Source organism: Nycticebus coucang, chromosome 5, assembly GCF_027406575.1.
Source record: "Nycticebus coucang isolate mNycCou1 chromosome 5, mNycCou1.pri, whole genome shotgun sequence".
In the NCBI taxonomy this organism is placed as follows: domain Eukaryota; kingdom Metazoa; phylum Chordata; class Mammalia; order Primates; family Lorisidae; genus Nycticebus; species Nycticebus coucang.
The window spans coordinates 39,509,029-39,524,707 of record NC_069784.1 but is presented as its reverse complement, the minus strand read 5'-3'; the positions used below and the strand labels follow the sequence as shown (position 1 = coordinate 39,524,707).

The window sequence follows — 15,679 nt, the reverse complement described above, 5'->3', positions numbered from 1 at the left end:
AAAAGGGGTGGATTTTAAAAGCTAAACAAAGATAAAGAAACAAAGACCTTGACCATCCTGCTGTTCAGGCACCAGTGCTTTACAAAACCTCTCCTTTACTCCCTCATAGCTGACAGCAAAATCAACTTTCAACTCTAGGCCTCTAGACCAGCGGTTGGTTCTCAACCTGTGGGTCGCAACCCACAGGAACTGTATTAAAGGGTGGCAGCATTAGGAAGATTAAGAACCACTGCTCTAGACAGCTTGTTTTTTTCCTCTTGGGGTTGGTGGCAGCAACTTAACAAAATATGATGGTCATAAAGCTATGTGGAGAGCTGTGATTGGTCCAGGTCAGATCTCTGATTTGCACTATGCAGCCTAAAGCAGAACACAATAATTACCCAGCAGTACTGGCAAACTAAGATAACTGTTCTTCACGTCAATATTGCACATTAAAAGGAAAAGACTCCACAAGTACGAAGACTGTGCTGTTTCAGGTTTGTACAAAGGAGTAGAGGGCTGTAATATTTTAGAACATTTAAAGGGAAAAAAAATTAGTCAATGGCAGGTTTTTAATTGGAATCCAAGATTGACTTTACCTTGTCTGCACTTTTAATACAGCAAGAAGTTCTGCAACAGGTAACTCCAGAATTGTATCACACATGCTAAGCAAATGAATAAATACAGAAGGTGCCAAAAAGTGTATATGCATTTTAAGAAGGAAAAAACTATTAAAATTGTAATACTCAAGTCATGTTTGACTTCTACTTCTCCCACATGACTTGTATTTATCTTTTGTTATCTGTATATACTGAGTATTACAATCTTAATATAGTTTTTTCCTTTCTTAAAATGTGGACACTTTTTTGGCACCCTCTGTATACAGAGTAACCAGTTAGCCTAAGCAAACAATGTTCAAAGTTACAGCAACAAATCAGAGAATAGGGGCCAGGATATAAGAATACAGCTTAAGTGAATGAATTAAGAAAACCCAGCAGTTCTTCTTAAATAGTTTAAAATGTACATACACACATAACACAAATACCTTATTATGAGACATATGTTAATATGAGAATTAAAAAACAAGGCAAAAAATAGTTTTTTAATAATCTGGTCCATCTATTTTAAGACTGTAGCACCTTGTGAAAAAAGATCCATCAGTGAAAATAATAAAATGAAACACTGAGCTAGAGATTTAGAATTCAAATAATCCAGCATGTAAATATCACCTCAAGACCCACCTACAAATAATTGTAAAGGTTTTTGGAATTTCATACTGGGCAGTAAAATCTCCTGCAAGTCTGGTTTCATAAGGTGAGGGAAGAATGTTCATTCAGGAGAATAATTCTTCTTTACATAGGGACTAATGAATGGCAATTCTACTGTCCCAAATTTTAATCAGGAAAAGATGTGCCTGTCAACAAATTAAAGCTACTGTTGTAATTTTTCCTACCAGGGTCTAGTCTATATTCATTAAACTTTAATTTTCTTAGATATGCTGATTTCTTACATGGACCAAAGCATAGCTACTTGAATTCCGAAACATCACAAATCTCCAGTATTCTCCAGGGAATACACACAGGCCAACCGTTAGCTTCTCTGATTATAAATATCAATCTTTTTCAGGCTAGTAGTGCTGACATTTCATTCCACATTTTGGCTCTGATGTAAGAAAAGATCTTTTGTTTGAAATACAAATTAGTGATTTACAAGCCTAGCTGATAAGCAGAATCACTTCTTAAAAATCAGATTGCTAGCGCAGCCACCCAAGTCAATCTCTGAGATAGGGCCAAGGGATTTTTACTTAAATTATATTTGAAAACCAATAATTTTAACGGCCTCTCTGAGTCCTCAAGGAATGTGCATTTAGATAAGTTATTTGGGGTGGTAGGTGAAGGGTGATCTTTATGAAAACAGAGTACAAATGTAAATGGTATAGAGGCAGAAAAGCAGGGAATTACTACTTTTCAGTAACAGAAAGGCTAAAAAAAAAAAGACATTCAAATGAAAATACAAAATTCATTCAGAGTAAAATTAACTTTTTTGATTATTTTAGATAATCAACACCATTCCATTAGCCCAGAGTATAAAAAGACTACAATTGAAAACAATATTCCACTAGTTCTCATTTCCAAATGATCCTGTATTACAGAAAACAATAAGGAAAAGATATACTCAAAATGAATAAGAACTATCAACCCTATCTACATTTTGGATATTAAGTCAATCACCAACTGAAGGGGATAATTTTTTTCTTTCAGATCAAGTTTTCTCACCCCCAAAGAAAATTCTGCTAGATAATAATTATGCCACCTGCATAGTTACAAGTATGACTTTCCAAAGAGAGTAAGAAAAAGAAAAAAAACTACTAACAAAGGCACTGAACTGATGTGGCTTGCTTTTTTTGATAACCACCAACCTTTTTTTTTGTTCCTTTCACCAGCAAAAGGTCACATCAAAAGATGAAACAGAATCCAGTCCAAAAAGACTGGATCCAAAAGGCACTGCTCAAACTACTGATGTGAAATGCTCAATACACACTCTCCTCAGTTGTCTTTCTCTAATAGATTTAATATTTAATGACATTTGCTGTATATTATACAAAAAGACCTGTAGGCTAAAGTGAATATAGCTTTCCACACAAGAAAACATAAATCTGGACAATGGATTATGACTGCATGTCCCACGCACAGATCTGACATAAAACCCAAGATTCAACAATACTACTTACTATGCCAAAGGACGAGACCTTCAGGAGATCCTTTTACCTAAACCCAAAGGCCAAAGCACATGGCAAAAAGAAACAGAAGACAGTCTTTCCAGAAAAGACTGGTTACAAACGGGAGGAAACCTGGACTGTTTACTCACCATTTTAATACTGCTACCAACCATAACAGATTAAAATCTGTACATGTGACAAAGTGGAAAAAAGTCCCAAGATCCAACAGTTTCAGCAAAAGAACATACTGACTAAAGATTACAGTTAACATTGCTATAGCAAAAACAATGGCAAACAGGGATTTGGCACCACATTTACAAAGTAAAAGCATGCACTGTTAATACACTTTAGATGTTTCCCAATGGAAAAGGCCATGAAGATGGAGAACAAGGTGGACCTTGTACAAATTCCCTACTGTCTGAGACAAAAAAAGAATCAGTTAGTAGATATGTAGCAGCAAAGGCACTGGTTCTGTTTGGAATTTAGCAATCCGTATTTCTGATTGGCAGCTGCCCTGGATGTGTCTGTATCCAAGAAGCTGACTTGATCACATCAGCATGTATCTAGTAATTTGGTAATCAGCATAAATGAGGTTAACCTTCAACAACAAGCTTAAAAAAAGAGAGAGAGCTAAGATCTTATTGCAGAACTCACCAATGTAATTACCTTTTAGAAAACTTAATGGTACTTTGAGCAGGACAGTAACATAAATTTCATCCAAAAGTTGTATTTTTAAGTGTAATCCCAACAACTGGATTTTAAGAATCATAAGTAATTACGGCAACATATTCTGACCAACCAAGAGTTAAAAACAAAGAGTTCCTACTAAGAGGACTATTTTCAAGATGATCTGGTCACATCATATGCATAGTTAAGAATGTATTTTAATAAAGATTGTTTTGCAAAGAAATGATATTTAGTAAAGTTATTCTCTTGACGAAAAAAAATTTTAAATGACCACTGCTGGTTTGTTAAGAAAGGGGGGAAAAGTAAGCTACATATTAAAGTTCTGGAATGCAGCATCTCAACTTCATATCTGCCCTAAGCATTTGAGATTATGAAATCCAAGTGATGTCTTGAGATCAAATCACACTTTATAGATGTTCCAATTCCAATGTCTGACTTTAGCATCTTGTGTCAATTAAAAGTTGCCTAATACAGAGGATTGTGCTAAAGACTGCTAAGATTCTGCATGTTGCTGCCATTCCCTGGTCCCGTTCATTCTTTCAGCTGCCCCATTAAGACAGCAAAAGATGTCTGGTTTCAACACTCCACACTGCAGTAACTAGAAAAGAAGAACATAATTAATTAGAAAATATTTGCAAAGCTAAGAGACATCACTATAACACTACAACTAAATTGTCTGAACCTCTACCTTTCATTCACATCCACACTCTTCAATAAAGTCCACATTCCTTTAAGTTGTTTTTAATGATGACATCTGTAACAGCATCAAAAACAAACTGCACGTTCTTGGTGTCTGTGGCACAAGTGAAGTGAGTGTAGATCTCCTTGGTATCTTTTCTTCTGTTCAGATCTTCAAACTGGCACTGGATATAAGCAGCTGCTTCTTCATATGTATTGGAACCTAAGAGACACCCGATATTCTTGGTTTTAAATTATAATGGCTGCTTAAAATCAAATGGCCATTACCATTTGCTTACAAAGAGAGGAAATATGACCCAATTAAATATGGACAGAATTCTGTGTTTCTATAATTCAATTGTTTATAAGAGCAGATTCTCATTGTAACTAAAATAAAATCATCATATACAAAATTGAGGGGAAAACAAAACTAAATTTTTCCTTCCCCTTTCCTTTATAGATTTTTCAGCTAAAAAAATCTGGCAAGTATAAAAGCAAATTAGGGAAGTAGGAGGGTGCATTTCTAGAGAACATAATTATTTAAAAGGTTAGGGAGAGGCTGTGCTCCTTGGAATGATCTTGAAATAATTCAAAAGCATATTCTTTTCAAAATTATCCCAGTTTTAAGGGGGGTTAGCCCCAGAGCTTTAAGAATTTAAATTTTTAAGCAAAAGGAATAAACTCTAAAAGGGTGAATTTTATGGTTTGTGAATAAATATCTCAATGAAGCTGTTATTTTTATTTTAAAAAGGGGTGTGTATGTGGCAGGAGCCAAAAGAAAGGCTGTCTTCCACAACATTTATAATTAACACTATTAACCATCTGCTTTTCATACCATCTTGTCTCTGGAGCCTTTGGAGCAGTGTTAGAGGCTGGCTGCAACAATACAAACAGTTGTTCCAATAAACAAGAGGCTATTTTCAGTGACATTAATCATGACCCTTCCTCCCCCACCCAAATCAACAACTAGGTAAATAAAGACTAGATAACAAAGAGCTTAAGAAAGGAAGATGTATTAATTAACCAAAATATAATTATTCAAAGAACTGAAGGAAGGCAGCTTTATAGATGTTTGAAGTAGGTTTCTTGAAATCTGTAGCACCACCTCTGTAAATGAAAGGAGTCAGATGAGTGAAAAGCAGTTTTCACCAGGAGAAACAGATACTAATACGGGGAAATCAGGACTGTGTGAATCCTTAAGTAGAATGAAGTTTCTAGAGCAGTGGTTCTCAACCTTCCTAATGCCGCAACCTTTTAATACAGTTCCTCATGTTGTGGTGATCCCCAACCATAAAATTATTTTAGTTGCTATTTCATAACTGTAATTTTGCTACTGTTGTGAATTGTAATTAAGTATCTGATATGTAGGATGCATTTAGGTGACCCTTGTGAAAGGGGTTGTGACCACAGGTTGAGAACCACTGTACTAGAGAATAGGCTTGGAAGTGCATAATAAAAACAAAAAATGAATATGATATTGAAGACTTTTTGCTTTGTGTGAAGACTTCCAGATGGGCCTTCAACATTAATGTCAATCCTTTTAAGTTATCTTATATAAGATTTCTCTCTCAATCCTAAAATCTGACTACTTTCTTTAAACTCACTCAATTCTTACCTCCCCCCATTCCTTACTCTGAACAGAACACTACATTTCTAACTTTCCTGAGAAAATGGAAGTGATGAGGATTAAACTACACCTCAACTTTTCAGTCCACTACTTCACTTAAAAAGTTAACTATCTATGCTTACGTGTACCTCTGCTTTTAAAAGGTGTCTTCCTTCCTGTTCAAAATCAATTGCTCTAGCTAGATTGTTTTTTTTTTTAATGGAGGGAAATTCCCATAACATACATTTAACTATTATAAAGTGTACAATTCAGTGTATTCACAATATTATGCAATCACCACCACTCTCTAGTTTTTTTTTTTGAGACAAAGCCTCAAGCTATCGCCCTGGGTAGAGTGCTGTGGCTTCACAGCTCAAAGCAATCTCCAACCTCTTGGGCTTAAGCAATTCTCCTGCCTCAGCCTCCCAAGTAGCTGGGACTACAGGAGCCCGCCACAACGCCCGGCTATTTTTTGGTTGCAGCCGTCATTGTTGTTTGGCGGGCCCAGGCTGGATTTGAACCTGCCAGCTCAGGTGTATGTGGCCGGCGCCCCAGCCGCTTGAGCCATAGGTGCTGAGCCACCACTCTCTAGTTTTAAAACTTGTTCACCGCCCCAGGAATACACTCATTCCCATTAAGTAATCACTCCAGCGTTCTCTCCACTCCCTGCATCCTCTAGTAACCACCAATGTGCTTTCTTTCTCTATGGATTTGCCTATTTTGGACCTATCACATAAAAGGAATCACCTAATGTGTAACCTTGTATGTTTGGCTTCTTCCACTTAGCATAATGTTTTCAAGGTTCTTCCAAGTTGTAGCATCTATTGTTCCTTTATTTGAGTAAATAATCCTCATTGTATATATATACCACAATTTGTTTATCCATCTGTCTTACCTAGACTCTCAGTTCCTTTTTTGTCCCACCTGCTTATAAATCTTGCTCCATCAATTACCTCTTATTACAACTTCTCTTTTGCTTCTTAGTCCATTACTTTTTACCCCTAAACCTAAGAACATTCTCAAATCTCTCCTTCCCCTTTAATCCATATTATTCAATCCATATATTTTTCTCCATTTCTTCACTTCCCACTTAGTACCTCACTGTACCCAGCTCTACTCTCACCATTCCACTGATGTTGCTCTTGAAAAAGGCCATTTTTCAGTGTGCATCTTACTTTGTCTATACATGACATTGTTGACTAAAAGTTAACTCCTTTTTAAAGCTCTCCTTTTAATTTTTATGACATACTTTGGCTGCCTTGGGTCTTCCTTCTGTAGGTTTTACAAACCTTTCTTCCTCTCCTGCCAATGGAGGCTAGTATTCTCATTCTATCCATGGTTCTTTTCTCTCTTCATTCTACAATATCATCTCCCTAGGTCATTTCATTCATTTCCATGTTTTAATTACTGATGATCTCAAATCAATACATCAAACCCCAACCTCTCCTCAAGCTTCTGAAGCTCCACAGCCATAAATATAACTGTTTATTAAATAACATTTAGATGTTCCACAGGTATTTCAAAATCAACATTCGTAAATATGAATTCAGGTCACAGCACTAGCATCTAAGAGAGAAATCTAGGAGTACCTTTGACTTTTCCCACTTCCTTACTTTATTATAGAAAGCATTTACAGGGTCAGAGGAACAATAGTTCTTCTTCCTGGGAAATACCTGGCTCTGGATCTATGTTTCTTTTCTTTCTTTCTTTTTTTTTTTTTTGAGATAGAGTTTCAAGCTGTTGCCCTGGGTAGAGGGCTCACAGCAACCTCAAACTCTTGGGCTTAAAGGATTCTCTTGCCTCAGCCTCCCAAGTAGCTGGGACTACAGGCGCCCGCCACAATGCTCAGCTATTTTTTGGTCATAGTTGTCATTGTTGTTTGGCAGGCTGGGGCTAGATTCGAACCTGCCAGCTCCAGTGTATGTGGCTGGTGCCCTAGTCGCTGAGCTATAGGCGTTGAGCCTGGCCTATGGATTTTTACCTCACTTTAAACCATGGCCAGAATCTTTTACCTAGGCATTCAAATCTGGGGCCAAGCAATTTCAGTGTAACCTTGTCTTTTTTAATGGAGAAGACATAGAAACTGTGATGAAGCCATCTTTTATCACATAAACTGAATAGCAAAGAAGGTTGGTAAGAAAAAAAAAGAAGAATAAAAAAGATACATAGAGAGGAGAGGAAAGAGTTGACAAGAAAAGGTGCTTCCAGGGTACCTGGCAGCTACTTCCTAGTTCTAATTCAATTCTAAGGCCTGTCTGCATTCTTGCCTTTGGCTTCTATCCCTTCAATCCTCACTAGAAGTTTTTATTTGTATCCTAAGAGAGTTATTACTAATCCAACCCCCCTACTATCTATTTTTATTATGTATTGCATAATCTTTCTAAATCACAGTTTCTATTATACTATGTACCCCAATTAAAATCCTTCCATTTTTCATCACTGTTTCAGCACAATATGGCCCTTGATGGATTGATCACTGACCATCTCTGCAGCCACTCCCTTCCCTACCACTTTAAACTTCAAGAACACTTCAAATTCCAGAAAAAGTTGTTTTTCTACCTTGGTATTTTCATAAATGTAATTCTCCTTTTCTAAAATGCTTTATTCCTTCATTTGCCTGATGATTTCTAATTCATCCTTAGTAGCTCACTCAAGTGTCATTTCCTCTAGAAAAACTACACCAATCTCATCAAAAGTAATCACTTCTGTTCTGCTTCTACTGATGCACATTTTATACTACAATAAATTTATTCATGTGTGTCTCTCTACCTTTGCAACTAAATGTCAGTTTCTTGAGCACAATGACTGCATCTTATCCTTGTATTATCTTGAATATATACCAAATTTTAATTTTTATCCTTCTTTACTTTCCTCAAAAAATGTAGAAATTAAAAATAAACAGAGAAAACTTGAGTATGTTTGAAATACCACTTTAGACTTAAAAGATCTTACTCACATGCTTAATGCTGATACCAGTGAATACTTTCCATGAATCATTCAAAACAAAAGGCAGTTGTATGAATGTCACCAAAGTGTTGATGTAAGTGATATGTGTACGTATGTGCACCTCCAATACAATCTTTCGTGAATCCTTACCTGTGTATTCTGGATAACAGATAGTGAGAGGACTCCTCTTTATTTTTTCCTCAAAAAGGTCTTTCTTGTTAAGGAAAAGAATGATTGAAGTGTCTGTAAACCATTTGTTATTACAAATGCTGTCAAACAGTTTCATGCTTTCATGCATACGGTTCTAAAAAGGAAACAAAGAATGATAGGTCACTATAAACTGCAAAAGTTAATTAATGTAATGAAAAAACAGACCAACAAGTTTTTTTTTTGTTTTTTTTTTTTTTAATTTGGCCGGGGCTGGGTTTGAACCCGCCACCTCCGGCATATGGGACTGGCGCCCTACCCGCTGAGCCACAGGCGCCGCCGGGACCAACAAGTTTTAAAGCACTGAACATTCGTGGAAATATGTCAGACACTAATAACATGAAAGTCAAGTCAGTTCTCCTTTTAATTCTTGGGAGTGAGGAAGAGGGAAGAAGGGCAGGCTGACAAGAAGATGTACTCAATGTAGCTATCACATCTCTCTAACAATAACAGGCATAGATCAGTATTCTGAAAATCTAATCTCACTAACAAGGAGAAAAATTAAAGATATTAAGTTTGGTTCAATGAACAAACGGATGCACAGTCTTCCTAAGAGTTATTTTCCATTTCCTGGCTTCATGTGACAGGTTTTTTACCAGAAGCTCTAACGTACCATTTCCTCATCCTCAGCCAGAACAAGGTCATAATCACTGAGGGCCACACAGAAGATAATTGCTGTCACTCCCTCAAAACAGTGAATCCACTTTTTTCGTTCTGATCTTTGGCCACCTACATCAAACATCCTGAGGTAAGGGAAAGAAAGCACAAATTCAGCAGGTCACACATACACCTCTCCCTGAACTGAAATGATTAGGAAACTTCTCACATATTTAAAACCTCACTTACAATAGAAAAGACAAAGAAGGGGCATAAAATGTAGTCAAAATAATTATCTGCAGCTAAAAGTAAACAAGAAAATAAAATTTAGCAATAATGTAAATTCTCATTTTATTTACTTGAGCCTTCTCCCTATAAGCTTTTATCAGATGTGCCAAGCAGAATAAGCACTGAAATGGATTAAAGGAAGGAGGGGAGGAAAGACAGGAAAAAATAAAGAGCTAAAGACATACAGCTTAAGATAATAACAATACTAATAATGATATTTATTGAGTGTTTACCATGGTGCTAGACACTATGCTAAAAATCTTAAAAACATTAACTCATTTGGCCCCTGTAACATTCCTATAAGTACTATTATTATTATCCTCATTATACAGATGAAGAAACTGAGGCACATTCCATATTAAATTACTAACAAATGGGGACTGGGGATCTGAACCCAGGTATTCTAACTCCAGCACCCATGCTTTTATCCATGACACTACTCTGCTTCTCAAAATGGTTTGCTTCTAAATCCCCAACTTCTGTTCTGCTTCTATAATTTCTCCCTTACTGATTTGAAAGTTTGTTTAAGGAAAAAATATTTTCTTTTTTTTTTTTATTGTTGGGGTTTCATTGAGGGTACAAGAAGCCAGGTTACACTGATTGCAATTGTTAGGTAAAGTCCCTCTTGCAATCATGTCTTGCCCCCATAAAGTGTGACACACACCAAGGCCCCACCGAGGACAATTAATGACAATTAAGGTTATGGGGGGGGGGAAGCAGAAAGAGGGAAGGAAAAAATATTTTCAAGATTAATTGTGGAAAAAAATTGTATTTTACAGTAGGATTCTAAGAAGCCAATATCTTGAGGAAAAGAAAGCAATCCCCTTAACCAATATTTCTAAACTCCCAGTCCTACTTAAACCTAACTAATAATAACAAAGCCTCAACTGTTCATATACTTTTATGCTCCACTTCATATTAGTTTTAGTCCACTATTCTCTTCTGGGGGCTAACTTGATATCCTGGAGTCAAATGCTGAACTTCTGTGAACAGTGTCCGCATCCACTTCCAGAAGTAAAAAGAATACCAGCACTGTTTTGTCTTTTAGCTGATACTCAGTGTGATGAGGTATGCATGCAAAGGTCAGATATACTCTTAAGATCTATTTGTTGATATGATTAAAATTTATAAAGGTTAAATTCTCCCAAGCTGGTTTAATGCATCAGATCTCTAGTAAGAAATAAGATACAGTTGTTGATTTCTCAGTGTATGTTTGAAAGGGAACAAACATCATATCTCTTCATGACCCAACTCTTCCTTTGGGTTGATTTTGGACAGTTCTTTCCAACTTTTGGTCATTACATCTAAAATGATGCAATCACAAATTTCTTTAATATGGGGTCATATTTCAGGTTTTAGGAAGGATAACCATATATTTTACCATGGAAGTCTCAAAGGGAGCCAAATCAGTACACCAATAGTTTTAGTATAGTACTCTCCCTTTTTCATCTATGAAGCCCATAAAACCAGTAGAAAACTGTGAAGTTTCAAGGCAAGCTTTTAGCACATATTAACATTTACAATATCATTCACTAACAGATTAACATTTTATAAACATTACCTCATTAACTGAGAGGCAAGTAAGCAATTACACAATGCCTTGCATATGGTAGATGCTCAATAAATGTTTGAATAAATGGATAGTGGTTTTGCCTAGAGAGAAGAGGAAAAGGAAGAAGTGATAGTACTTTATAACAAGATATCTACATGCCAACAATAAAGGGGGTGTGGCACCTTAATTACATCTAGCTATTGATGCCAGCATAAAAAGACAGTTGGAGTTGGGATTTACCTAACTAAAGGTCAACCTGTGATAACATCAACAAGAAAGTCTCTTACACTAAAGAAATAATGGTCACAACTTTTAACTATAAATGGGTTATGAATCTTACAGCACAGAGACATCTCATTATTATGGTTTCACAAGTAGTATTTGCTGCTCTTGTTAAATTCATTAGTACTAAAAGTAAACCGTTTGTCTACTCCAAAAACATTCAGCTGGGCCAGGCCTGGTGGCTCATGCCTGTAATCCTAAGCACTCTGGGAGGCTGAGGTGGGTGGACTGCCTGAGCTCAGAGGTTCAAGAACCAGCCTGAGCCAGAGCAAGACCTCGTCTCTAAAAATAACCAGGCATTGAGGTGAGCACCTATAGTCCCAACTACTTGGGAGGCTGAGGCAAGAGAATCACTTACACCCGTGAGTCTGAGGTAGCTGTGAGCTATGATGCCACAGCACTCTACCAAGGGTAACAAAGTGAGACTCCGTCTCAAAAAAATAAATACATTCAGCAGATCTGCTATTTACCGGATGTTTAAAACCAGGTTTTAATCTGGTTTGTGTATTTAGATTTTAAGATCCCAACTGTTACCTAATAAGATGTAAACTCTGTGTGGATTTCACAATTATTTTCAGAGAAAAAAATAACCCTGAGAGGATCCGAGGTAGTAGTTATACTTGTATGCAATAGAGCTGAATATCACATTTTACTTATAAGCATAATGAAATAACTAAAAATTTACGTTATATATTGTAGGGGAAAGTTTACTCCTAATCTCAAAGGTCATAAAAGCAGAAAAAAAGGAACCAAAAAAACCCAATTCTAGTATTTATAAAAGATCATTAACACAGAGACCAGCTAAGGCCTGTTTTAGAATTACTAATGCTAACAAGAAAATTCTTCATATTAGAATACTAGAATTTTCTCTCTCTAAAATAATCATTGTTTATGTCATCATACTGACCCAAAATATCCCCAGATAACCACATGATTAACTATCCCATATCTATTTTCCATCCTGCATTGTATTAAGACCTTAGCTGTGCATGACACTATGCAGAAAGTGCACAATCAGTTTAAGAGCCATTACAATACCAGATCCATTTCATTAAACTTAAAAGAAAATTTGAACCAGTAAGAAAGAAATAACATGACCCGGCATGCCTGTAATCCTAGCACTCTGGGAGGCCAAGGCAGGTGGACTGCCTGAGCTCACGTGTTCAAGATTGCCCCGAGCCAGAGAGAGACCTTGTCTCTTAAAAAAAAAAAAAAAATAGCTGGGTGTTATAGCAAGCACCTGTAAGTCCCAGCTACTGGGGAGATTGAGGCAAGAGAATCGCTTGAACCCAGGAGTTTGAGGTTGTTGTGGGCTATGACTCTACCAAGGGCAACAAAGTGAGATTCTGTCTCCAAGAAATATGTATACATAGCATGAAAGAAATGTCTGGGCCTAATTCACTTAAAATATTCAAACAATGGCTGATAAATACAGTAGGTTTCTAAACCAAGGAATATTGCCTACAGAAATTTTATTCTGACTAAGAGAGACTAGCTAGAAGAAAACATTTGTGTTTGGCACATCCAGTAAAAAGGCTAATAACTTACTTGAAGTATAGCTCTTTGAAGGTAAAATGTGTTTCCACAATTCCTGTCGTCTTCACTCTTGTCCGAAGCACATCTTGCTGAGTTGGAATGTAGTTGGTTTGGGATATTCTATCCAAATCATTTAGGTAACTAAATAAAATAATACATTTTTTTCTTTTTTTACTAGTGAAGACAATATGTGCATAGTAAGTCAACTAAATTCATTCCTTGCCAAAAGTAGATTTTGAAACTGTCACTGAAGTGGCAGAACAAAATCAGATCTTTAGTACCATAGAAATGAGAAAAAACATGAATCTGGTGTAGGATAATTAAAATAGGCTCTATCTGCACTAACAAAAGTGGCTTTAATTCTATGAAATTAAATTGTGAAAGCCAATTAAAAAATTAAAAAACAGGAAATGTTACTCTTATTAAAGAAAAATTCCTGAAATTTAATACTAAGTCAGCTATGCACTATACAATATCAAAACCAAACTAACAGTCCTCAGACATTTAAACATAATAGGTCATTTGCATGTTTAATCACTTAATGAGACATTAGAGAATGTCACTCCAATTCCTAAAATTGAGAAGAAAGGAACTATAAAATTAAGAGAACGGTAAGAATGAATGTTTCTTGTTTTCTTTAGGGGAACAAAAAGAGCTATGGATTTTGGGATTTTTTACTTTAAGCCAAAAATAAATTTAATTTGTTCAGTGAAATAATTAAAAGACTGCTTCAAAGCTAAATTCTTCTCTGATTCTAGGCCAGAAAACTGAAGAGCTGGTGGCACCAATATAAGTGAATCATTAATGATCTATAAAGCCAAATACCATCATTAGTGTTAAGGAGTCAAGTTTAGATCAACTATAATGGAAAAACAAAACAAAACCATCTCTGTAAATTACATATGGTTAAAGAATTCAGAACTTATTGAACATAGGATGAAAAAAAACAATGACAATCTACCATTGATGACTACTAGCATTATTTAAGTTATCAATATCTACAACTACAAATTGTTACTGAAAGGCAGGCAAGAACCCTGAAATGAGTGTAGTCGTGTCCCAGCTACTCAGGAGGCTGAGAGCAGAGGATCACTTGAGCCCAGTGGTTTGAATCTGGGGCAACATAGTGAAAAATCTGTCTCAAAAAAAAAAAATCCTTAAATGTTTCTAAAGCCAAGTTTTCATTTAAAGAATAAACAAGTTTTTCAATACAATCATGTGCCATGTAATGATGTTTTGAACAACAGAACGCACATAGGCACGACATTGGTCCCATAAGATTATAATAAAGCTGAAAAGTTCTTATCTCCTAGGAATGTCACACCCATTGTAACATTGTAATACAGGACATTAACTTTTCAATGTTTAGATACACAAATACTTACCACTGTGTTACAACTGCCTACAACATTCAGTACAGTAACATGCTATGCAGGTTTGTAGCACAGGAGCAATAGCCTAGGTATGTAGTAGGCTATATACATCTAGCCTTTATGTAAGTACATTCTATGATATTCATTCACACAACAAATACTTTTTTTTACAACAGATCTCTGTCATTAAGTGATATATGACTATATCATTTAACTTTTTCTTACAACAATTTAAGCTAGAAGGAGAATGGGAAAAGTAGGAAAATAATATTGGAGAAAATATTTTAATGCTTCAAAGTGCCTTCATCTAGCACAGAGAGGGAGAGAGGTACAAGTGTTCGCCAAGCTCCCAAAAAGTACACTGGAAAAAAAAAATTCAAATATATTTATAAGGTCTTATAAATAAACATGAGTACAAGAAATAAAGCAGGATCACATATAATAACAGAAGTATTAATTACACCTTCCCTAAAACTGTTACACCCAAACGAATTTCCTTGACAAAAAGATACTCAAATTCATTTTATGACTCAACATTCTCTTTCTATACAAAGTCTATTGTGATCTCGCAAAAGATTTATAAGCGGTGACTAGTACCAGAGAAATCCATAGCACAACAGCCCAGACACAGATAGTTGGCCACAGAAAAAAGGGATATCACAATTCTAATTTCCCTCTCTAGCTGGCTATCATTACCAAGCCCGTAAACAGAGGGAACTTCTGAATTGTAAGAGATCCGGAACCCAGTTACAGTAGATACCTCTCCTCCTTCACCTGCTTTTTATATGTATAAACATACCATGGAGCTAACGTTATGGTGCCAAGTCTCTTGCTTACATTTCAAGGGGAACTTTTTCCCCCCAAATCATACAAATGATCTAGGGCAGCTCTATAACCCTAAACTGAGAATCTTTATATAGGATCCTATAGACTTCTAAGAGCACCTGTTACTTAAACATTTCCTTAAGAATGGGCACTGAACTTTCTCTAAGGTTACCAAATTATTCTGTTAAGTTTCACAGAGAAAAATTACTTACTATGAGGCAGAATCATTGAGTTGATATTCCCTGGATCTGCTGAAGCAAGCTTGCACCCCACCATCTCGCCACAACCGTTTAATCACTCCTGCTAGTTCTGGAGTCATGACTCCTTCTTCAGCACTGCCAGCTAAAACAAATAATTGCCGGGCATCGTCCTGAAGAAAGCAGTTAAGGTAGACAGATGATTCT

General features: G+C 36.1%; 1 protein-coding gene across 1 annotated transcript in view; it reads right to left on the bottom strand.

Moving 5' to 3' along the window:
• Positions 1-2,838: 2,838 nt before the first annotated feature.
• The window catches only part of GNAI3 (G protein subunit alpha i3), a 46,082-nt gene continuing 33,241 nt past the window's right edge, over positions 2,839-15,679 (bottom strand). The window contains exons 4-9 of the mRNA XM_053592140.1: positions 15,488-15,645; positions 13,090-13,218; positions 9,436-9,565; positions 8,766-8,919; positions 4,074-4,286; positions 2,839-3,983 (exon numbers count right to left, since the gene is read on the bottom strand). Of these exons, the coding sequence (XP_053448115.1) occupies positions 4,096-4,286; positions 8,766-8,919; positions 9,436-9,565; positions 13,090-13,218; positions 15,488-15,645 (762 nt within the window). The 3' untranslated portion in view covers positions 2,839-3,983; positions 4,074-4,095. The remainder of the gene's footprint in view (positions 3,984-4,073; positions 4,287-8,765; positions 8,920-9,435; positions 9,566-13,089; positions 13,219-15,487; positions 15,646-15,679) is intronic.